At 39.7% G+C, this 26,238-nt stretch overlaps 1 protein-coding gene across 2 annotated transcripts in view; it reads right to left on the bottom strand.

The window, feature by feature from the left end:
* Positions 1–3,208: 3,208 nt before the first annotated feature.
* The window catches only part of LNP1 (leukemia NUP98 fusion partner 1), a 38,070-nt gene continuing 15,040 nt past the window's right edge, over positions 3,209–26,238 (bottom strand). For both annotated transcript variants that reach the window (XM_043593965.1, XM_043593964.1), the window contains exons 3-5: positions 18,298–18,498; positions 8,003–8,233; positions 3,209–3,713 (exon numbers count right to left, since the gene is read on the bottom strand). In XM_043593965.1, coding sequence (XP_043449900.1) covers positions 3,564–3,713; positions 8,003–8,233; positions 18,298–18,459 — 543 coding nt within the window. In that variant the 5' untranslated portion in view covers positions 18,460–18,498 and the 3' untranslated portion in view covers positions 3,209–3,563. The remainder of the gene's footprint in view (positions 3,714–8,002; positions 8,234–18,297; positions 18,499–26,238) is intronic.

The following is a 26,238-nucleotide window of genomic DNA, read 5'->3' as shown; positions in this document are numbered from 1 at the left end:
ACAAACCAAAAAACAGACTCTTAACTAAAGAGAACAAACTAACAGTTACCAGAGGGAAGGTGGGTGGGGGGATGGGTAACATAGTATAGAGAAGATTAAGAGTGCATTTATCATGATGAGCACTGAGTAATGTACAGAATTATTGAATCACTATATTGTATACATGAAAGTAATTTAACACTGAATATTAATGATACTGAAATTAAGATAAAATTTTTAAAAAGAAAACTAAAAAAAATACAAACCATAGATTGCTATTTTACGTTTCTCTCAGTTTTGCTCCCTTTTTTTTTCTTTTTCTTTTTCCTTCTTTTTACTATCCATGACAAAGTTAGTGTGTATCTCACATAAGGAACCAACTATAGTATTGATTATAACTAGTAGTTTTGGAGATATTCTTTACAGAATGGAGACTCTGGCTGCCCTTGGGCATTTGAAGAGCCAAGATAGAAACAAAGAACAAATAGGGGAAATGGGCAGAGGACCTGAAGAGATATTTTCCAAAGAAGACATACAGACATACATACATACAGACAGACAGACAACAGACATATGAAAATATATTTAACATCACAAATCATCAGGGAAATAGACATCAAAATCACAATCAGATATCACCTCATACCTGTCAAAATAGCCATGATCAAAAGGACAAGAAATAACAAGTACTGGTGAGGATGTGGAAAAAAGAGAACCATTGTGCACTGTTGGTGGGAATGTAAATTACACAGCCACTACAGAAAATCATATACAGTTACCTCAAAAAATTAAAAATAGAACTACCACATGATCCAGAAATGCTGGCATTTATCTGAAGAAAAGAAAAACACAAATTCCAAAAGAAATACACTCCTGTGTTCACTGAAGCATTATTTACAATAGCCAAGATATAGAACAAACTAAGTGTCCATCAGTGGCTAAATGGATACAGAAGATGTGGTATATATATACAATGGAATGTTATTCAGCCATTAAAAGAAAAAATGAAATCTTTCCATTTCCAACAATATGAACAGACCCTGAGGACATTATGCTAAGTGAATAATAAGTGACACAGAGAAAGACACTGTATGATTTCACTTATATGTGAAATCTAAAAAACAAAACAAAGGAACAAGTAAAACAAAACTCATAGATACAGGGAACAGACTGGTCGTTGCCTGAGAGGAGGGGGATAAGGAAGTGGGATCAACAGGTACAAACTCCTTGGGGCGTCTGGGTGGCCCAGTCAGCTAAGCATCTGGCTTCAGCTCAGGTCATGATCTCGAGGTTCGTGAGATCGAGCCCCATGTCGGGCTCTGTGCTGACAGCTCAGAGCCTGGAGCCTGCTTGGGATTCTGTCTCCCTCTCTCTCTGCCCCTCCCTCATTCATGCTCTGTCTCTCTCTGTCCAAAATAAATAAACATTAAAAAAAAAAAGATACAAACTCCCAATAATAAAATAAATAAGTCATAGGGATGTAAGTGAAGAATGGTGACTATAGTCAATAATATTGTGTTTCATATTTGAAAGTTGCTAAAGGAGTAGATATTAAAAAGTTCTTGTAGGAAAAAAAAGATTTTGTAACTATGTGTGGTGATGGATGTTAATGAGCATTATTGTGGTGATCATCTCACAATGTATACAAAAATAAAATCATTATGTCATTCACCTACAACTAATATAATATTAAATGTCAATTATACTTCAATATAAAAAAAAACTAAATAGAGAGAATTCTGATGTCTTTTCTCCTAAAGAAGAAAAATTGTGATAACCATATGGCCTCAATGTGTTAATTAACCCAATTGTTATAATCACTTCACAAAGCATACACATGTCAAATCATCATGTTGTACTATTTAAAATACACAATTTTAGGGGCACCTGGGTGGCTCAGTCGGTTGAGTGTCTGACTCTTGGGTTTGGCTCAGGTCATGATCTCAGGGTTGGTGAGTTCAAGCCCCACGTCGGTCTCTGCACTGACAGCGCAGAGCCTGCTTGGGATTCTCTCTCTTCCCTCTCTGTCTCTCTCTGCCCCTCTCCTGTTCATGCTCTCTCTTTCTGAAAATAAATAAACTTTAAAAAATTATAAATAAATAAAATATACAATTTTATTTGTCAATCATACGTCAATAAAGCTGAAAATTAAGAAAAAAAAAAGTTCTCACTCCAGCAACACATATACTAAAATTGGAATGGCATGGCCCCTAAACAAGGCTGACATGTAAATTAATGGAGCGTTCAATATCTTTTCAATAAGTCATGGGATATAATGTAAGTATGGTGACTACAATTAATAATAATGTATTGTATGTTTGCAGGTTGCTAAGAAAGGAGATCTTAAAAGTTCTTATCACAAGAAAAAATATTTTGTAATTTTGTGTGATAATGGATGTTAATTAGATTTATTGTGGTGATAATTTCACAAAAGGTTAAAAATATCAAATCATATTGTAGACTTGAAACTAATGTTATATGTCAGTTATGTCTCAATATAAAATTAAAAAAATAAATAAGAATATGGTCTCATAAAGTTAAAACCCAGAGCATAAAGCTGACCTCAGTAAATCAATCTCCACCCATGTGATCAAAATCATAAGCTATTGCCAGGTCCTGCTTTTCTCACATCCACTCATTTCCATGCACATCACACACACACACACACACACACACACACACACCAAGTCAGGAGCCAGTACTAAAAGGAAATTAAGGTGCAAGGGGCATCTGGGTGGCTCAGTTGGTTAAGCATCTAACTTCGGCTCAGGTTATGATTTCGCAGTCTGGGAGTTCAAGTCCCACGTCAGGCTCTGTGCTGACAGCTCGGAACCTGGAGCCTGCTTTGGATTCTGTGTCTCCCTCTCTCTCTCTGCTCCTCCCTTGCTTGCTCTCTCTCTCTCTCTCTCTCTCAAAAATAAACATTAAAAAATTTTAAATAAAAAGGAAATTAAGGTCCTGCCTCAGGTTAGGAGCATGAGTCAGAATGAACTGGGCTCTGGCCCTAACCCTGCCACCTCATCAGTGAGTTCCTGAACTTGTCTAAACTTCAGTTTCCTCAGCCAGCAAGTGAAAAGAATAGTTCCAATCCCAGTGTAGTGAGGATTATTTTAGGTGAGCCATTGAAGAACCTGGCACAGTACTTGGCATGTTAATTACCCATTCTCATTAAATGGTAGCCATTAGAAGTACTTACATAATTACTTCTAATAAAGAAGTAAACCTAGAGTCACACCAATGTCTTTTATTTGAAATTATTTGCAAGGTTGATGTGGAAGAAGAAGAGTTTGTGAAGATGGGTGGGTGGTTCTTTAAATATCTCTCTTTACATTTTTAAGAAATTACTTATTCTATTAAGATACCTTTGATTCTCCTTGTGCCCATAAAAGGACAACAACTCTCAACTCAGAGGCCAGAAGCAGCTGGAGCAGGTGCCCAGTCACCTTGGGGGACTGCCACACCCACTGCCGGCTGCAGTCACTCAGCACCCACAGACACTCTCTTACAGCTACCTCCACCTGGCCTGGCATTCGGGGACCCGAAAAACACAGTGGCATCTGTAGTCATGATGTGGAGACAAAATACTATTTGGGCTCTTTTTCAAACAAGGAGGGCGTGGATTCTTCTCTGTGTTCTTCCTTCCTAGATTTCCTTCTTTCCTCCATTTTCTTTCGAGATTTTATCTCCATCCTCAGACATTCTCTTTCATTTCTCTCCTTTCTGCTCTCAGGTCCCTGAAAGAGAAAGGTCAGAAAAGGGTAGGAATGTACTAACAGCTAACAACATGCAACATCTCTCCTATCAGAGATGAAGAAAGCCCTGCTCATGTAGTAGACTTGCGCATCTTAGTTTCTCATAATAAGTTAGCATAAGCCTAAGTGTGTTGCTAAAGGTTTTAGTCATAAATAAAGGGAATGAGCCTTGGGTGTCAGCAGAGAGACTGTGGAGGAAACTCAGCCTGTACACAACCCTGCGTCTGCCTCTGACATGTAGAAAAATGTGTTCTCACAGTACGATATGATTAATAGTCTCCTGGTGCTTTTCTGAAGAGGAATATGGCAAGTGAATCATACATGGACTGATTCTAACTTCCCAGGGTCCACTTCTTTTAAATTACATTAATAGTAGGGTTTGCATTAGTTTTAATGTGTGAAGAATGGAGTGTTGAGGAATGACATCCAACCACATTGTCGCCCAGGGGTCCACATTCACTGATTCATTGAACACACACTACTGCTCTAAGATCAGGAGATACGGCACTAACTAAAGAAAGCCTACTTCTTCAATATTACACCTAGGTGGACAGTGACAGGCAATCAATAAGCCTAAAAGGCAACAAACGATATAACAGATAGTGATAAGTACAACGATGATGAGCAAACAGGGTGATATGATAGGGAAGTGTGGAGGGGGGAGGGGAATGTTTCTTCAGTTTCCATGGTCAAGGAGCATCTTTCAAAGGAATTACTGACTAAAGAATGGCACTGATAAATGTGCTGATGGTGTCTACTTACACTTCTATTTTTAAGAAGAAAACCAAATAACATCATTACTGTCCCCCGCCTCCCTATGAACTGGAAACGCGGGGGAACGCCTGAGTGTCTGTCAGTGTGATGAGAGGCAGTCAGATGAGCAAGATCGTGACTCAGTCCTGCAGGCTGAGTTATGAGGGTGTCCGGTTCCTGCAGTGCTGTCAGCTACTCTTCAGTGCTGAGTTGTTTTCACACCTACATGGCTTCATTTCTAACCATAGTGGTCCAGGGGTCAAAGTCACAAAGCCAAACAAACGGTGAAGCTGAGATGCAGCTTAAGAGAAACCTAAAAATTGTACCAGGTCTGTAAATGTGCCTCCAGATTGTGTTCATCAGACCCAGTAGCTGTATTAGATCCATCAGGCTGACCAAAGTTCATACTAAGCAGTCATGAATGTCTCTAATACTTATAAGAGCAGTACGAAAAAGGAGGAAATACAGTGATGATTACTTTCAGTCTGGCTTTTCCCTTATTGAGAATAAAGATTATCTGAGCAACGCTCATTAATAATGAACTGAAGTCAGGGTGCCTGGGTGGCTCAGTCGGTTAAGCGTCCTAATTCGGCTCAGGTCATGATCTCACAGATCGTGGGTTCAAGCCCCGCATCAGGCTCTGTGCTGATCGCTTGCTCAGAGCCTGGAGCCTGCTTCAGATTCTGTGTCTCCTTCTCTCCCTGCCCCTCCTCCACTCATGCTTTGTCTCACTCTGTTTCTCAAAAATAAATAAATGTAAAAAAAAAAAATGAACTGAAATCTGTTTTCTTATTTCATTTGAAAACAAAATGTAAAAATTTTCGAAATAAGCCAGTTGAGTTTTTCAATATAAAAATGAAAGAATTTAATTTTGTTGGTCATGATCAGGATACAAAATTAGCTTGTGGCTCTTTTCGATGCTGAAGGATAAAAAATTTTAATTTACATGTTACTATACATTTGGCTCCCAACCAAAATACATATCATTTTTAGATTTGCTAAGAAACCACACTTTTTAGTGTAGTTAGCTTTAGAAAAGTATGTCAATTGTTAAGTAGGAACAAGTTTTAAAGTAAACGTATGTTCTAAATTTTTAATTTTACATTAGGATAAACTTTAAAGTATATACTCTTTAAAAATTGATATAAAAGAGGGGCATCTGGGTGGCTCAGTTGGTTAAGCGTCCAACACTTGGTTTCGGCTCAGGTCATGATTCCACAGTTCATGAGTCCAAGCCCTGCATCAGACTCTGCACTGAAAGTGTACAGCCTGCTTGGGATTCTCTCTCTCTCTCTCTCTCTCTCTCTCTCTCTCTGCCCCTCCCCTGCTCACACACACTCTCTCTCTCTTAAAATAAATAAACTTTTAAAAATTTATATAAAATAAAATATTCAATAAAATTATTTACCCTATATACATTTATGTATATAATATGAAAACATAACTGATTTTGTGAATCCCTAGGAGGTTTCTAGCTATTATACATAGCCGTGAAAAGAGTTCTTGAGTCAAAAAATTGAAAATGCTGTCTTGATTGCCTCAACACTCAAAAGGAAGAGCTTGGGAAATGAAATATTAGCAAATATTTTAGGGATAGTATGATGAGTATCTTTTTAAATAGGAGAACTGATTTCATGCTTGCACACTGTTAGGACTTACAGTATTAGCAAATGATATCATATAAGCAGTTATATAAGATGTGGATCATGAGGACATCAGATCAACAAAGAACTGTTAAGATTAAGGTTTTTTTGTTTTTTTTTTTTCAAAATATACTGTGACTTTCTCTGGAAAAAAAAATTAAGGCTGATATGTCTCCTGAATTAATATAATGAATTACTTTAACATGTAATTTTAAAACAAGAATTCTTTCATTTCTGTTTTATTCCTGCCGAAAGCTCATAATCTAAAATCTAACCATGAGGAAATATCAGATAAACCGAAATTAAGCATCATTCTAAAAAGGTGTCTAAAAAAGAAGCCTGTATTCTTCACATGTCAGGGTCATGAAAGACAAGGAAAGACTGAGGAACTGTTCCAGAATAAAATCAATTGGGGGGATGTGAAAATTGGTTGCAATACATGATCTGGAATTTCACTATAGAGAATATTAATGGGGCAACTGATGAAATATGAACAAGGTCAATAAATTAGATATAAAAGTATTGTGTTGGTGTTAATTTCCTGAATTTAACTATTATACTGTGTCTTTCTAAGAGAATGTTCTGCCCTTGTTTGGGATTTAGGAAGCGGAGAAAGATACAAGTAAATTTAACATAATAACATTTGGAGGGAATCTGAATGAAGAGTATATTTTTTATACTATTCTTGCAACACTGTTCTAAGTCTGAAACTGTAGTGTTTTGAAAAATGATATAAAGAGGGGCGCCTGGGTGGCTCAGTCGGTTAACTGTCCAACTTCGACTCAGGTCATGATCTCACAGTTTGTGAGTTCAGGCCCCACATCGGGCTTTGTGCTTTCAGCTCAGAGCCTGGAACCTGCTTCTGATTCTGTGTCTCCGCATCTCTCTGTCCCTCCCATGCTCATGCTCTGTCTCTATCTCTCAAGAATAAATAAACATTAAAAAAAATTTAAAAACGATATAAAGAAAAGACAAAACAGGAACTCTTAATAATATTTAGGTATGGTAAGTGACAGTTGCTCACTATTCTTCCTTCCTTACTCCTCTTATGATCAGGTGGAGAGAGCAGCCTACTGAAGGACAATCACACCCAGGGTCACTCTCTGATAGAAGTGAGGTGCCAGCTGCAAGGCAAAGATGAATGGTGACAGTCCCAACAGCCATCACTGCTAACCAGAAGGCATTGTGTTCACATGGACAATGAGGTAGGAAGCACCCACAAGTCTTCCTCTGTACATTCATAGGACACAGCTCAAAAACCGGGTGGCAATATGCCTAGTTGCTTATTTGTTCTGCCTGGTGCATGGCAGAGACATATAATTATTCCTGTTTTGCAAAATAAAACAAACAAACAAAAAACAGAAAAAAGAAGTTATTTTTCTCAAGGCCACTCAGCAAACATGTTGCATAGTTCAAAAACTATCCCCAATTAATAGGTCTCTAGTTTATTACTTATATATCAAGTTTGGCATTTGGAGTTTCTAGTCTTCGCCCATTTCATGCCTGTCTCTCCTTTGTGTTTTACGTAGACTCCCACAAGGCCCTCTGAATGCCTGGACAGCTCCTACTCCTGGACACTCACTAGACGGGGTTCAGAGATCTCCTCTGTGTGCTTTTTAGAAGTGCAGGGGAACACACTGCCGTTACACACTATCTGCTACAGAATTAAATACGAAAGGAACAGTTGGGGTAGTTTTTCCCTTCTTCAAATAGTGAAAGAAGAACAAGTCACGATTATTTGTAAGAGTGACAAAAAAAAAAATCACTAAGCTGTAAATGAAGAAGTAAGAGTTGTTCTCCTCAAATTTGGGGAGGATGACCCCTTTGGGTTTCCTTTTCTAAAGTGGTTAAATATTCAATAACTCTGTTACATACCAAAGAGACAGAGCGTCTGGTTCTAAAGCACAGTTGTTGTTCAAAGGACTCTGAGAATGCTTGAATTTTGGAATGGGATCTTCCTTTTGATTCCAGTGGCTCCTTGAATGACTCGTCTGCTGAACATTTTCTATAATCCCGCATGTGGGTATGGCATCGAAATCCCTGGTCCTCATGAGAATGCCTTCTGGGATGGCTATCAGATGATGTGATTCTGGGAAGCACAGGAAACTGGAAATACAGAATAAAAATTTTTATAATATAAAGAGACTGTACAATATTAGCACAGGGACACATTATCCATAAATTACCAACTAAACAAATCTCATGTTGAACTGAAATTTTATCTTTTTGATTAGCAGGACATTCCTTCTACAATGAAGGAGAGTCAATTGATTAAAACATTAAGCAGAACATCCCAAGACTAACTTTGTTCGTCCTCCACCATTAGGGCAATATAATGAAGCATTCCAAGGCCTAAATTGTTACGTAAAAATAAATTCCAAAATTAAAAAAAAAACTTTAAAGAAGCTATAAATGTTTAAGAAATAATGCAAAGGTGAATAGTTATATGATTGCTATATTTAGAAAGAATTTCTAAGCAAAAGCAATGGAAAAAGCCAAAAGGAAAAAACTAATTTAACTGCATAAAAATAAAGCTAATGTGCAGCACAAGCAACATAACAAAATTCATGGTAGATTTAAAAACTTTAAAAATATTTGCTACATTTTAGTAATGTTTAATAATAATATCCTGAAAAGAACTATCTCACATACAAACATACAAGTCATATAATATAATAGTATCAATGTTAAAGTCATAATCAGTAAACAATCAAAGGACAGACAGTTCAGGGAAGCCAATCTTGAAAGAACTATTCTCTTAGGTCGCCTGGGTGGTTCAGTCAGATAAGGGTCTGACTTTAGCTCAGGTCATGATCTTGAGGTTTGTGAATTTGAGCCCCTCATTGGGCTCTCTGCTGTCAGCACAGGGCCCATTTTGGATCCTCTGTCTCCCTCTCTCTTTGCTCCTCCCCCACTCGCTCACTCTCTCTTAAAAATAAATAAATATTAAAAAAAAAAAGAGGGGCGCCTGGGTGGCTCAGTTGTCCAGCTTCGGCTCAAGTCATGATCTCACAGTTTGTGGGTTTGGGCCCCGTGTCAGGCTCTGTGCTGACAGCTCAGAGCCTGAAGCCTGCTTCAGATTCTGTGTCTCCCTCTCTCTCTGCCCCTCCCCGGCTCTCGTTCTCTCTCTCTCTCTCTCTCGCTCTCTCTCTCTCTCAAAAATAAATAAACATTAAAAAATTAAAAAAAAAAAAAAGAACTGTTCTCTCAATTTTTCTCACTTCCCAACCAACTCCAATTTAGCTTTTGCACCCAAGGCTGATTTTGGTCAGGATATTGGTCTCAATGTTGCCAAACTCTGTGCACTTTTGCTCTTTAATCATTTTGTAGCATTCAATCCAGTAGCACACGTCGCTCCCCTGGAAACAATCTTTCCTTGTCTTCTACCACTGCAGCTCAAGGGTGATCTTTCTGCATTGTGTTTTAGACATTGCTACTCCCTTGTTCCTCTAGCAGCTTACAACTATTGGAGTTCCTCTGGGTTCTAAACTAGTCTTTCTTCCCTTCCTTTCCTTTCTCACTCTACACTGTCCCCCTAAATATCTCATCCTCAGGCTTCAGTTTCTAGCTATATTATGATTTCCTAATGTGTATTGTTAGAGCAGACATCTCCTTGGAGTTTCTGCACCCTCAAGTTTCCTCATGGTATCCCACTGGCACCCAATCTGACTTGTGCAAATCTGAACTCATGACCTCTCCTCCCCAAACCTGCTCCTCCTGTGTCCCCTAACTTAGAAGATGGCACCACCATGCACTCAGTTACTCAGACCAGTAACTCAGGAGCCACTCTTCACATTCAATTGCCACGTCAGCAGATTCCACCTCTCAAATGTCTCTAAAAACGATCCATGCTTTTCTAGCGCCACTGTTACTATTGTAATTCAAGGCACCCAGATCATCTTTCAGCCAGGTTACAGAAGCAACCTCTTCATAGTGGATGTCCCATATCCACGCACTCATTTATTTTGTTGTTCCTGCAGCAGAAAGAGTGGGGAGGACAACCACCAAGTCACAACTGATCACTTTTCGTTTTGCACCTCATCTTGTACCACCTGCCCTTTCGGTGACAGTCTCACTGGTTAGTCACTTCCTCCAACTCCCATGCTCCTACCCGGCACAGGCACCTTCACAGGTGGTCCTCTGTGCTCATGACCACTCACCACCCCACCACATTACCTCAGGTAATGGCTAATCATACTCAGTCATTCTGCATTTCCACAGAAACCCTTCCCTACTGCCCTTGTTGGTTCCGGTCCCAGTTAGATGCCTTCCTGGGATCTCGTACTTCTCCTGTATGATACTCATAACAACTATACTCAATATTTGGGGTAATTTTGTTACACGTCTCTCTTCTCCATTAGACCATATGCTCCATCACATCAAGAGCCATGTTTCATCCTCTGCTAGAATCCCACTATGCAGCACTTTGCCTTATTCACAGCATGAGTTCATTAAATATATATTAGATGAGGGGCACCTGGCTGGCTCAGTTCGAAGAGCATGAGACTCTCAATCTTGGGGTTGTGAGTCTGAGCCCCACATTGGGTGTAGAGATTACCTTTTTAAAAATCTTAAACCTTTGAAAAATAAAACCTTAAAATATATATATGTATATGAATATATATATATACACACATATATATTCTTTCATTCTCTCTCTATATATATATATGAATAAATATACAGAGAATGAATGAAAAATAAATACCAAAATACCAGCTGGTAAAAATTGTTTATGCTTATTAGTAGTCAAAGATTATGGAAAATGAAATAATACACAATCTTACCTTTCAGTTTTAAAACAAAAATGTTACTAATGGTACCAATACCAGTAAGAGTGCAGGGATCTAGGCTGGTAGGACCACAAATGTGGATAGCCTTCCCAGAAAGCTGTTGGCAATATGTGCCAGGGGGCTTACAATATCCCCCTCCTTGGATCCATCCATTGCACATTGTTGTTTGCTGTATTGTGTCCCCCTGCCCCAAATTCATATGTTGAAGCCTTATATGAGTAGCTCAGAATATGACTACATTTGGAGATAGGGCCTTTAAAGATTAAGTCAAGGTAAGACCATTATGGTGGGTCTCATTCCAGTCCGACAAGTGCCATTATAAGAAAAAGAAATTTGGACACACACGGCGGGATGCCAGAGATAGGCTCACACAGAGGAAGGACCGTGAAGACACAGCAAGAAAGTGGCCATCTGCAAGCGGAGAAGAGAGGCTTTGGAAGAAACCAAACCTTCTCACACCTTTATCTCAGACTACTAACCTCCAGAACTGTGAGAAAATAAATTCCTGCTGCTTCAGTCACACAGTCTGTGGTATTTTGTTATGGTGGCCCGAAAAAACTAATACACATGTCTAGAAACTTTCTCTCAAAAAATAATAAAAAATGTGGTTAAAGATTTGTAAAGCTACTAAAAAGACATGAGGTAAATTTGTATATATTATTCCATTTATTATAGGTAATACAGAGTACTTGGTGCTTTGGATAAACTGGGGAGCTAAACAGGCACAGTGTCCTGCAGAGAGATGATGTCTGCATAGGAGAAGGACACTAAACAAAAAGGGCATATGCCTACAGCCTTGGCCAAATGCTGTAAAGGAAAAGTTCAAGGTGCCTTGAGAGGATATAATAGGGTAAAATAATGTATGTTTGTGTGGGTGCTGGAGTGGCTAAGAGGATTGGGGAGACTTTTGTGAAGGTGTGATGATTAAGATACAATCTGAAGGATGAGCAGGGTTAATTAGGGAACAGGGAACACTTCTCTGCCTGAGGAGGAGCCCCATATGTGCCACAGAAGAGCTTGCCGGCTGGAAGGAAAAGAAGCTCGCTGAGCGGGAGCGCCTGGGAGGAGGGAGGTGGGAGGAGGGCTTGAAGCAGGATAACATTGTAAGATGGACAACCTTAAAACATACCTGAATGTTTTGAAAGGTTTTCTTTGTGCCATGGAACTTTTTTTTTTTTTTTTAGTATTTTCTAAGTTTTCTGCAGGGATCATGTATTATTGAGAAAAAAATGGTACTTTAAAAACTTGAGACTGAGACACAGAAGAACACATACTAAATGACTCCACTTGCATGAGGTCTCTAAATTCCTCAAACCCATAGAAGCGAGGAATAGAGTGGTGGTCGCCAGGACTTGAGAGAAGGGGGAAACAGGAAGTGGTGAATCAATGGGTATAAAGTTCCAGTTATGCAAAGATGAATGAGTTCTAAAGATCTACTGTACAGCCTTGGACCTATAGTTAACAATACTGTATTGCACACTTGAAAATCTGCTAAGATGGTAGATCTAGTATTAAGTGTTCTTGCCACAATAAAATTTTAAAAATAAAATTTTTAGGGGCGCCTGGGTGGCTCAGTTGGTTGAATGTCCAACTTTGGCTCAGGTCATGATCCCGTGGTCTGTGAGTTCAAGCCCCGCATGGGGCTCTGTGCTGACAGCTTGGAGCCTGGAGCCTGCTTCGGATTTTGTCTCCCTCTCTCTCTGCCTCACCCCCCGCCCCCCACTAACGCTCTGTCTCCCTCTGCCTCAGAAATAAATAAACATTAAAAAAAATTAAAAATAAATAAATATAATTTTTAAATTTGAGGTTGGATATGAAATGAGAATGTTTGCACAAAGGGCCTAAAAGAATGGCAAGAGTTATATACTTAATATTATATACTTAATATTTCCTATCATATAGGTTTTTCCAGTTGTTTGTTTTTGTGTGTGACTTTGTGGGAAACAGGCTTAAAAGAGGCCTCTAATCGATTACAGGGAGAAGTTCCCATTTTTAAATATGTTTACTTACCATGCAAGCTCTACTTTTGGAATTTTATATGCCCTTCAAGTGTAATTTTCCTGGCAAAGACATGAAACAATGCCCTAGCTTATTTTTATGTAGCTTATTTTTACCAAGTACGTACATATCACCTCCACAGCCATGGACTAGCCTTAGAGGTTTCTCTCCCACACTGTGAGTGTGGGCTCTTGCCCATGGGATGGGATCCTTCATTTTGGGCTCACTAGCTGGGGTCCCAGATGACAGAGTGACAAAGCATGTACAGACACTGCCTTCAGAGCAGTCACTGTCCAGTTCCCAGTTCTGACCCAAGGCATAGGTTCTCACTTTAATTAATTAATTAATAAGAAATCGGTGGGGCACCTGGCTGGCTCAGTCCATGGAGCGTGTAACTCTGGATCTCAGGATTGTGAGTTTGAGCCCCACGTTGGGTGGAGAGATTACTTAAAAATAAAATCTTTAAAAATTATAATAATAAATAAATAAAAAGACATTGGTTATGTAAAATTTTCCTCTGGAGAGCTTAACTACTTGATATTCTTTGTCTTGTCTTTAATTGCAATCACCCTTCACTTGTACCTCTCCTGCTCTCTGTGTAAATACAAGCCCCTGAGACACCCATTAACAGCAAAATGAGAAACAATGAGGAGAAAGTTCCAGGTGCTGGGATAATAAGACCCATGTTAAGTCATAGTGCACAGTACCAGAGTACCACACTCTCCGGGGACCATGTTCTTGACCTCTGACCTCAGAACAAATCCTGGGAGGGAATCATCCTTCCCTTTTACAGATGAGGAAAATGAATCTTAGGTCAGCTAAATGTCTCGCCTAAGACTTATGCATGCAGGTGGAGAGAAAGAGAAAGGGCAAGCTTTATGGTGTCTCTTCTTATAAGAGTAGTAATCCCATCTCACCTCATGAGCTCATCTACACCTAATTACTTCCAAAGGCCTCATCTCTAAATACCATCACATTCGGGGTTAGGACTTCAGCATATGAATTTTGGAGGGTTAGCAGGGGGAGGGGGCGACATCAGTCCATAAACAGAACATATGCCAAATGCCAACCACCAGTATAAAATTACCTACTGTCTTCCCATTGTGATATAAGAGAGAAAGAGAAACATTAGAGACAATGAGAGACTCTAGAACTTTTTGCAGTACTTAACTAAAGCATCATCTGGAAAAAAATTCCCAATTTTCAAAACTTCCAGCACATAATAATAAGAAGCATAGGTGCTCATTAGGTACCAGGCAATTTCCTAATTACATTATATAAATTACTTATTGAATCTTCCCTACACCCTTATGAGGCATATGCTGTTTCCATCAGTCACCTTTACATATGGTCAGAGAGACGTAGGTAACTCAGTCAGTTACGCTGCTAGTGGCCGACCCTGGGTGGCTGCCTCTGGAGCCCTCCCTTCATCCTTCTCTACTCTGCTGCCCTTCCAGTGACTCCTCTACATCCAGTAGAAAATAGAAAACAAATCCATAGAGCGTTATGCTAAAAGTGCTACCATAGAGTTGTTACTGTTGCCTGAAACTCTATCACTAGTTTCATCTTTGGGATTAAAGCATTGTCTCCTGTTGAAATTAAATATAAATTTAACCTGAAAAACAAGAAACCACTGTTACTCACGTAACTTTAGGGCATTCCTTCTCCTCAGGTTTATGAAAAATCCTCTGAGGGGGCCATGCCCCGCCCGCTCCGTGTAGTGAACAAATGCGGGCAAACCACCCCTATGGTGAGATACTGTAATGGTGACAGTGTGTAGCCATACTCAGGTCAGTCAGGATAAAAATGAAAATTATAAGTGTCTTCTATTGCTTTAAATTGAGACCATGAAGAGAGAATATAAAAACGGTTAAAGGAGATTATTTATTTATTTATTTATTTATTTTGAGGGAGACAGTGTGCATGGGAGAGGGACAGACAGAGAGAATCCCAAGCAGGCTCTGGGATGTCAGCACAGAGGCCCACACAGGTTTTGAACTCAGAAACTGGGAGATCATGACCTGAGCTGAAACCAAGAGTCGGGTGCTTAACCAGCTGAGCCACCCAGATGCCCCAAAGGTGATTATTTCCAAAAAGAAAAAAATGGGGACACATAGGTGGCTCAGTCCATTGAGCATCCAGCCTCTGCTCAGGTCATGATTTCTTGGTTCATGGGTTCAAGCCCTGCCTCGGACTCTGTGCTGACAGCATGGAGCCTGCTTCGGAGTTTCTTTCTTTCTGCCCCTCCCCTGCTTGTGTTCTCTCTCTCTCTCTCTCTCTCTCTCTCTCTCTCTCTCTCTCTCTCTCAAAAATGAATAAACATGAAAAAAAATTTTAATCCCTTGGGTGCAGACAGGTAGAGGCTTATTTTTATATCCCCTCAAATGATATCATGTGGGCAAGCATATACTGTGCCTACCTTGGAGCATAGAGGAAGCACTGAGAAAGCATTTAGAATTAGCAAAGCTAGGGGTGCCGGAGTGGCTCAGTTGGTTATGCACCCAACTTGAGCTCGGGTCATGATTTCATAGCTCCTGGGTTCAAGCTCCCCACTGACCAGCTCTGTGCTGACAGCTCAGAGCCTGGGGCCTGATTGGGATTCTGTGTCTCCCTCTCTCTCTGCCTCTCCCCCACTCACACTCTGTCTCTTTCTCTCTCTCTCTCAAAAGTAAATAAACATTAAAAAATAAATTAAAAAATAGAATTAACAAAGCCCTTGGCCAGGGAATTTGGTTCTTCCTTGAAGACTCCTTTCATTTAGCATAATCTCCCTTTCCATAGGCCCAAACTGTGCCAAAGGATGGTAAGAGAACCATGGTAAGGTACAGAAGATGCCTAGAAAGCTGAATAGACTAAAGTCTTTAAAATCCGCTTTCAAAGAGCAGGATAAATAAGGAATACAGAAACTTTTACTTGTGGTGCTGGAGGTACAAGGCACATCAGTTCAGTTCATGAAAGGGACTTCATATCACTTCATTTTTTTCCACCAAGAACATCAGGACAGTAAAGTTAGATTTTTAAATTCACTTTAAATCAGCAATCATAGATCATTAAACTGAGGCTTGTTAAAAAATAGTGTTCTCTAAAAAGGACCACGCTCTACCCCTTGTCTACCTTGTTCTTTCTGACAAATTGTATTTTCCACTAGACTGGAAGTTCCACAAGCTCAGAGATTTTGTTTGTCTTCTTGTGCCCTATAAGCCTATAGAGGCTTGCATAATGTCTGGCACATAATAGGTATTCAATAAATATGTTCAATGAATCAAGGCTCCATCGCTATGGTTTTGCGGGAATCATGAGGCTGAAAGCCATATTAGAAACCACATTCAAATGGGAAAGAAGGAGAAAACTCTTCTCTTCCAACGCATGTAATATTGATGGATACAGGTTACTAATAGGTTGTGAGAGGGAAGAGCCTTAGATTGGAGCAGTGGGGAGAGAAGAAAAGATATAAGGCTAAGAGTAAGCTTTTCTTTTTAAGTTATTCATTGAGCTTAAAGCAAAACACACACACAAAAAATGAAAACCTAATGGTTCTCATATCTCTAAGGTAAGAAAAACCTGAGTACATTTTAGAATTCGAACAGTTAAGTATCCAACTACAGGCTCTCTTCATAAATATGTGGCATAATGTGACCAGAGGCGGAGACTCAGACCCCTGACTATTTCCCTGGACTCTGCTCACCTCACTCTGGGTTCCCTGCTCTGTGTTCTGTGCTTATGCTCTTGCTGTTCTATTGAATAATGTGGTCATTTTTATTCCATGCTTTGCATCCTTAAATAAGCACATACTTTCTGCATGTTAGTCTGATAATTATGGAAGTCACTGTTGACTAAGAGAATCTGAAGAGGTTAATTCAGGCAAATGCTCAAAGCTAGTATGAGCAGGAAAAGATATATGGACATCTTTTAGAAATATCATACATAACAAATTCCACCCTGATAGTTTAAGGCAAACAGCACTGAAACCTAAAAATGGATTCTCTAAAAAGGGTGGATTATCTCAGTATTAAAAGTCCAATAAATCCTAGAATTTATTCAACAAAACTGTATTTTAAAAGTCATGTGTCTTCTTTTGTTTTCCTATTTTCAGTGGCTCCAAAGGGCTGTTGAGATAAATAGCAAATCAGAATTTTTCTCTTTGTTTCTCCCTGGTCCTCACTATCTGGAAACTGGAAACTAATTACACTTCTGGTTCACACATTGTGAATACCTCACTCGAAGTGGAACATAAGAGATTAAAATGAGAGCGTGATATGCAGGTGTTCATTTACAACAGAATCATGGACAGTTAGCACTAGAAGGGTTCCCAGGGATCATCCAGTCCAGCCTCTCTTCTTTTTTAGTTAAGGTACCTGAAGCTCAAAGAGCTGTTGAAACTTGCCCTTAGTCCCTGAGTATGCATTTGGTAAGAAACCTATTTTCAAATATTTGTGTCTCAAAGACATTCCTCAAAACTTGCTGGTCAGTGAGAGTAAAAGAGACTTTGCCTTACACACTTTTATATCCCTTATAAGCATTAAGCATCTGAGAACTCTAGGGATAAAAATGAAATAAAATAACATTACCCCAAAACTTACTTGTTTCTGGGGTTGACAGAGGCAGAAGGTTGAGAATGTATTCTCTACAGCTGGAATTCTAAGTCACTCATGAAAAAGAAAAGCTGTATTATTGTTGTGTAACTGGGAAGCAGAGGACACGTGTGTCTGCAGTGGAGTCTTCTGGCACCGCAGTTGAACAAAGAGAACCACTGTCTGCACCTGCTGCGGAGTCCTCACCTGGTCAGGCCCACCCACTCCCCATCAGGGGCTTTCCTGCTTGCATCTTGTTCCCTAGACATTGGGTGTTTGCCTTGCTGAGGGCAGGACAATTGTGGCTCCTTCTACCCTCAGGAAACCAAAGGGGAACCAGAAGAAAAAGGATATCAAATTTTTTCAAAGGTGGTGATTTATTATGTGGAATCACCAATTCTTCAGAGGTTATCAAATAGTGGAGCTTATTTTCAGTATTTTTAAAAGACTATAGGAAATCACACATTGACCCATGCCGATGCTGCACAAACTATAATATCAAGTGTCTTTCCTTTGGCTTGAATTATATTAACCCTCAGAAGGATTGTCTCAGGTTTATCAGTAGCTCCAAATCGTAAAGATATCTTAGACTACTAAAAATGAAGAAATCTTTACCTAATAGATGAACATCAGTTCCCCTGGAGAACAAGATAAAGTAATAAAAGGGATTTTTGTGGATATAAAAAGGTTTAGAAGTACTGCTTTTTAACCAAAGAAAATTTTATACCAAAGGCCTCTTCAAAAATTATCCAATAGAAACCCCCCTCCCCTAGTCCAGCTCTCCCCTGGTTCTCTGATAATAACTCACTGGGCAGGGCAGGGAGGTTTTCCTGTAACTGGCAGCTTGTGATCCGTGACGGTCTCGGAGTCCTCTCTCATTCTCTTCTATCCAGCTGTGACCCCAGAAGCTGCTCATCCATTTGGCAAAAGACACATCATCATCATCATCATCATCATCTTTGTGCTCCATGTATAGGTGATTCAAGGTACTGAAGGCCTGTCCCTAGATCTGACAGAGAGCAATATCATCCAACAGGGCTGACTTGATGAAACCCAGGATCTCCCCCAAAAGACAAAATGAAACTGGTATTTTCAAATGCTCTCCGATAATGGGATTCTTAAGGGAGAAAGATTTACTAAACAACCACTTCACCATCAGGCAGCCTCAGGGAATGTCTATTTATAAATTGTGCAGCCCACATTCCCTCCCCTCCCCCTGTCTTTTTAAATTGAGGCTTTTTAATCCTTCCATTGCTGGGGCTTGTGCCTCCAAGCCTAAGGGTGGGAAGCACAGTCCACTGCCTGGTTTTCCCTGTGCTTTGCTGCCGATGGCATGTGATGGCATCTCCAGCTGTCAATGATGATGGAGCATGACCTTATAATATGCCTGTCAGCTCCAGGCTAGTTCTGAAATGGGGCCACTTACAAGGGACAGACTGACTACAGCCTGCTAGATGGCCAGCTTTTGGCATGTTATATTGTCTGCTAGATACACTCCTAGTAAATAAAACTGCTATTGATACAAAATCCTGGGATTAAGGGAGCATTTTTTTTTACTGATGTATCATTTATATCTGCATAAATGTAAATAATATACATGTATGTATATAATGTACAAATATTAAGTGTTCAGTTTGATGAGTTTTTTACATGCATATACCCATATATGATCACCACCATGCAGGTGAAGACAAAACATTTCCAACATCTCAGCTGGCTCCCTTTGTCCTTCCTCCAATCCATCCTCCCTCCAAAAGGTTATGACTTCTGGCTGCTGACTCTATAATTTTGCCTGTTTTTAAACTTTGTTTCAATGGTATTATATAGAATGTATTATTTCATATCATTCAATGTTATATTGGTGAGATTTATCCATACTTTTGTAGTAATGGTAGTTCATGCTATATAGTACTGCATTGTATGAATATCCCATATTTTAAAAAATTCAATCTACTAACTGATGGTCATTTTGGGCTGTCATTTGGGTTGTGTTCAGGTAGGGGTATTATAAAAAGCTTCTATGAACACTATAACCTTGCCTTTTAGTGGGCATTTTTTGAGATAACAGGAATAATACATTTATTAAACCCCTGCTTTGTACCAGGTATGAAGTCAAATATTTTACATATTTGTAAATGTACATATTTTTAAATGTATCCTGGGAGATTTGTATCACATTTTATAGATAAGGACAGTGAGATTCAAACAGATCATCACTTGCTCAAGGTTAAATTACTACTAAGCAGCATAGCCAAGTTTGAAGCAAGGAGTAGAATAATGAAGTCCAGACTCCACCATTCCACCAGTATTCCAAGAAAACTTTGAGAAACTTTTGCATTTGTAAACAGAGGTATTCTTGGCCATTTCCCATATGAAAACTCTTTGAGCTGCAAAAAGACATGCTTAATAATTGTGACCAGTGTTTCTAGAGCATGGTACCACAATTTCTAAGTTGCTAAGGGAAAATAACCAAAGCATAAAATAGCTTGCAACATTTTTACTTCTTGTTTTAAATAGTGAGAGATACAGGCTTGTAACTTTGTATATTTTTATTACAGAATGCAGAAAGCCTGATTCTCAATGGCCCAGATGAGAAAAGTTATAAGTATAAATGTATGCAACCACTATTGGTTGTCTCTATTATTAAAGAAAGAAACATGGTAACTTCATTGGGGAAGCAGGATAGGTATGTCCACAAAACTTAACTATGGATAAACCTCTTCTTTTCTATTCCTCTTAAGACAGGAATGTCTTTTCTTCCAATTTTTGAAACAAAATAATAAATCTATGACCAGAGGATTGAAAAACCAGAACAGGTCATACCTAATTATTGCTTCAAAGTATTTTGAGGAAAAGAAATAGGACATTATTTTAAAAACCTCTTTGAGTGACATCTATGCCTTGGAGTTCTGAACCCTTCTTATATTGGGAAATGTGCAGATAAAGTTATAAATATGGAGATTTATTATGTGGAATTGGCTTATGCAATTATAGAGGTTGATAAGCCTCACAATCTACCATCTGCAAACTAGAGACCCAGAAAAGCCAGTGGTGTAATTCAGTCCAAGTCTAATGATAACCAGGGGAGCCAATGGTGTAAATCCAAGCCCAAGGGCAGGAGAAGATGAGATATCCCAATTTATGAAGTGAGGTGGGAAAAAAGGGCAAATTCCTCCTTCTGTCCTTTGTTCTAATCAGATCCTCAACTGATTGGATGAGGCCCACCACACTGGGGAGGACAATCAACTTTATTGAGCCCATCAATTCAAATGCTAATCTCATCGAAAAACACCCTTACAGACACATCCAGAAATAGTGTTTAATCTGGGCACCCCATAAAATTGACATAAAATTAACCATCACAGGCACTAACCCCATTCATGAGGGCTCCACCCTCTCATTTATCTCCCAAAGCCGTTATCTACAAACCATCATATTATATTTAGGCTTCAACATATGAATTTTGTAGGATTACAACATACAGCCCATAGCAGGGTCCCACATAAACAGCACCCATTAAAAACCATGGGCACTAAGTCCCAAATGAGAATGTAGACACTTCACATGTGTTGCCAAAACTCATTACTGGAGAAATTAAACACATCCTATAATAAGGCTTCAATGGAAAAAATATATATATATTTTGGAAGCTTGTGCCTGGCTTTCTTCAGACTTCACCCAACATGCCCTTTACCATTTTAGATTTTACTTTGTATCCTTTCAGTGTAACAAATCTTATCCATAAGTATAACTATATGCTGTGGATTTTTCTAGCAATCTTTAAACTGGGGTGCCAGTTGGTGTCAGAAGTGGGATTCATTAAAAACAGCTCTGACTCACTGAAATATGGCTAAAACAGTGTTTGGAGAAAGGAGGTATGAAAGGGATACAATTGTGAACCTTCACCTCCCAATGGCCACCTAGTCACCTGTGGTATGAAACAGCAGCGGAGATGATGTCTCTTGTGAAAGGTGAAGGTTACCTATGGAATTAAAAATGATAGATCCAACCCTAGGAGAATTGGGTTTATTGGCTGCTTTCAGCCATGGTAGCTAAGGTGAAGGAATTAAAATGTGCAGGCTGAGTGACATCTTTAGGTTTTGTTCTGTCCTTCAGGTGGGAGGAGAAAGGGTTCAAACATTCCTTTAAAACATTTTGTGTGAGCCAAGATGTTGTATGTTTGTATTGTTCACTCCTCCAAGTGGGAGGAAATAAGATTAAGTCAGTTCCAAGGCTGGAGAAAACTTTACACAAATTAGGAAAAAAAGACAGAGATGGGGGGGCCGGAGAAGAAGAGGGGAAAAATAACAATCTACCCACTGGTGCAGCAGCCTGTTGCATTCCAGCTGGGATCTCTCAGTAGTTGTAATGTTAATCCTAAAAGTGTTGAATTTACTGCTAAGGTTTGAGTAAACTTGCAACAAAAAAAAAAAAAAGAAAAAGAAAAAGAAAAGAAAGAAAGATTAAGAAACTTTCTAAAATGTGTTTATTTTTTGTTTTATGGCTATTGCATCTGGCTATATAATTTTTTTAACGATTAAAAAATATATGCTTGTAATTTCATAAAGGCTAGAAGGATTATTCTAATCTGGTGAAGTCTCCCAATAAAAGTGTTAATATAACATAACTTTCTTGTTTGGATGGATTAAAAATTTTAACTCTTTGAACTTCTGAATATTGAAATCTTCATAACTAATTATTTTTGCTATGATTTTTGCCTGTTGGACCCTATGAGAAAAGGCAGACAACAGAAAGAGAAATATTCTCCACAGGAAAATATAGTTTTTGAGGTTTAAAAAGTAGTTTTTTAGCTTGACAATAAGTTTCTGTAAAATCAGAGGTCTGACTCTTACAGACTGGTGATTTTCTAGACTAAGTGTGTATATTTTTGAGTAGGTCAATTTGAACTCTAAGTCCAACAAGATAAAGGGGGCTTAAAAAGCCTTGGAACACCACTGTCTAACCTGTAGTCTCTCACCTTTGCTGCTGTCAAAGAAAAGTCATTGGCTTTTTGGAATCCTGAATTCAGAGATCCTAATTCCCTGGACCCGATGGTATGCTGAAACCTAACAACATCTGTAACAGACAGTTCCAATCTTGGAAAGTAGACATAGGCTAAATGAATCAAACAGACTCTAAGACGACTGAAGACTTAAGACACCCCTCTGTAGGGCCAGAAACATTGTGGATGCTGGCTGGATTACATGGGTCACCTGTAGATACCCACTAGGAAGGGCTCATTCTCTGATGGGACCATCTGAAACCAAGCTGCTAGTGGCTGTATATTTCTAATGCAGGGGCTAATTGCATTTGAGATGAATGATCACAAGGAACCTAATGTGTGATTCCCATTGAAAGCTGTTAAGTTGGAAGACAACACAGAATGTAGGGTAGACCTCTCCACTCCACTCCTGACAGAGGGGGGTCTCCTCTCACCCACTGCTCAGGAATGTCTCACTGCTGTTGACTTATGTCTGACTTTCAAGATTATTTGAAATTTGCAACGACAGACTGATAGCCTGATTCTACTTTACTTACCTTTCTCCTTAGTTAGGCAGTTTGATTATTAAATGTAGCAATTCCCAAACAAAGATTGTTCTTTTTCAGGCTGATTACCGAATAAATGATCAGGATGAAAAGGGTGAGGGTTATGTAAACATGTTCTGAAAACTTTTGAAAATTCAGGGTTTTGTCCTAACCAGTTCCTGAGGATGATATGTCTTTCTGGTTAAGTTATATTAACAGTGTTTTTCTGTGTAAATTCTTCTATCCCTCTGTTATGAATTTGTTAAATTATCACTTATTAAGTGGAGCATGGGATGTCAGATGGTGAACTGTGGTTCAACAACAGACCACAAGCAGAATTAAAATAGAGAAGTTTTTTATTTACAGGTCCTGGAGGAAGTACCTGGCACACCTTGAGGGCTATTGTGGGGAGGTCATGGCAGAGTGCCGACAGAGTGAGGCAGAAGCTGGGACACATGTTTTTATTAAAGTCTGCAGGTGGAGTGCTTTGGGATTCCCAGGTCTAAGGTTACATTGGTCAACTCAAGCTAAAAGGGCAGGGTCTGATAAGCCACACGGTAGTCTTATTTAAGGAGCTCCATAAGGGGAAGGCAGTGGGGGTCAGGGGAGATTGTTGATCACGAGGGCTGTTGGGGAAGTGATAGCAGGAACTTACATGTGCCTGTGACTCTGCAGACTGCTATCTAGGGCATGTGCTTGTATGAGGGGTCTAGTGTCAGTTTAAGGTCACTGCTTGGTCAAACAAAATGATGTCAAGGTAGCAATACCATGGAGTAACAGCTAAATTCTCAATACCCTCTTTACACCCAACTCTTGTTGATGAAAAATGAGAATAAAAAATGACTGGGGAAGAAACATAAAGTAATGATTATTAAATGAGACACACTGATTTTGTAATAACAGAAAACACACACACACACACACACACACACACACACACACACACACCCAGCACCTGGGAAATGCAGGAAGGAGGACATTAATGATCCCTATTTCTCATAACTACTCTGTTTTTCAGAACTACTCCTGAATGCCAATGTTGCCTTCCCAGTATGCTGTGAGGTCCTGAATTCAAACCAACTACTGAACCTATGATCACACCTGACAGTGCTGACTGTGGGGCAGCTCCTATGTTCCCATGAAGAATACCTCTAGATGTCATCCACACTCATGAGGCAAATGAACTGATGTCAAAAACAAGCAAAACTGGCTGAAACTGCCTTCTGGAAGTGCTTCTAAAACTAGGGACTCAACTGCATTACTTGGACTGGACAGAGACCCTAGAGCAGAAGGACCCACAGTGGGAAGCCACACTGGGGAGCCCTGTTAACCTCTAATGCCTAACTAATGTATGCCTTCATTGGGTGACCTAACAATTGCAAACTTTTTGTTTCCAAGAGTACTCTCTGGTATTATACACCTTATACATGCACCTTGACTTTCATGAGTCACCTCAGTCCTGGAAGACATGCAGGACAGCTTCAGCTTTACTAGCCTTGTACTGCACTTGAACTGATGACTTAGGTCAAGTAAAAAAAGTTAATGCAAAAACTTTAGGAGAGAGCCACCTGACTTACTAAAATTGAACTTAATTGTTAATTTTTTAAAAGGTTACTTATTTATTTTGAGAGAGAGAGTGCCTGTGGGCCCATGGGTGGGGGAGGGGCAGAGCAAGAAAGGGAGAGAATCCCAAGCAAGCTCCACAATGTCAGCACAAGATCATGTCATGAACCGCGAGATCATGACCTGAGCTGAAATCAAGAGTCAGACGCTTAACTGCCTGAGCCCCTTAGGAGCCCCTGACCTTTATTGTTAATGGGACTTGTTTGTTTAATTTTAATTTTTTAAATTTATTTTTAGAGAGAAAGCACGAGCAGAGGATAGGGGCAGAAGAGGAGACAGAGAGAGAGACAGAGAGAGAGAGAGAGAGAGAGAGAGAGAGGGAGAGAGAAAAAGAGAGAACCTTAAGCAGGCCCCATGCTCAGCACAGAACCCAACTCAGGTCTCAATCCTATGACCCTGGGATCATGACCTGAGCCTAAATCTTAACCAACTGAGCTACCCAGGCGTCCCAGTGGGATTTGTTTTAATTGGCTAAATCCAGGACTGTGGAGGGCATAAGAGAGTCAGTACAGCAAGTTGCCTTCACCCTGCCGCATGGGGTTCTACTGATGATAATTTTGCTCTAAAAACGTCTTGGCCAAATGGGGTAGACTATGTAGAAAAGAGTTAGCATAGTAGCCTGAGACTACATATCCTTAGAAAAGTCTTCCTGCAAGGTTGGCCCTTGACTGGCATCTGGGAACCTGGCTGGTTAACTTTCCCTAGTATTATAAAATTTACCCTAATTAATGAGTAGTCTAAATAGCTTATCCAAACTTTGGTTTATGCTGAACAACTAGTTTTTTTTTCTGGAAGTCTGGAATTTCTGTACATGCTAGACAGTGTGTGCCTCATGACCATCATCCAATAAAAGGCTTGGGGTCTGAGTTCCCAGTAAGTTTCTCTGGTAAACAACACTTCTCATTAATGGAAGAATTAAGCATGTTCTATATTCCAAGGGCTCTTGGAAGCTTGAGACAGGTTTCCTCCAGACTTCACTTATGTGTCTTTTTACTTTGATGATTTTTCTTTGCATCATTTTATCAACTGCATGCTGAGCCCTGTGAGTCCTGTGAGTCACTGCACCTAAGGCTGGTCTCCAGGACTCCCCAATACAGGAAGGAAAAGGAACCCTTCACAACTTTGGCCAAAAATTCTCCCAAAGAAATAAGCTATGAAGTTACCCCCCAAATGAAAAAGAATTTGGTCTACATTATATAAAATCAGTCCACTTCCATTTTTTCTCCTACTTTAGCTCATTTACTTAAAGGTATGAGAAAGATGGCTCCCTGATTTGCCTGAACAAAGGTCCTTATAACAAACCCGGAGCAGCAAGGGGACAGCAGCAGCAGTTGTCAGGTCTTGGCAGCTGGAGAACTGCTCTTCCAGTCTGTCTTAGAATCCCTCACACAAGAGGAGGCCATGTCCCAACCTGGGAGCCTGGCCACCAGCTTCCCCTGGCAGATCCCTGGACACCTGCCTTGAGGAGACAGTGCCAGGGGCACTGGACCAAAGGGAGCTGCCCTTTGGCCCCTGCTCTAATGTTCTGCCTTGCCAGGCCCACGGTGTGTACTCAAAAGTGTCAAAGGGGCCAAGACAGCTGAAGTTTTCTAGAAAGTTT

Source organism: Prionailurus bengalensis, chromosome C2, assembly GCF_016509475.1.
Source record: "Prionailurus bengalensis isolate Pbe53 chromosome C2, Fcat_Pben_1.1_paternal_pri, whole genome shotgun sequence".
NCBI lineage: Eukaryota > Metazoa > Chordata > Mammalia > Carnivora > Felidae > Prionailurus > Prionailurus bengalensis.
This window is presented reverse-complemented; position numbering and strand designations above follow the sequence as displayed.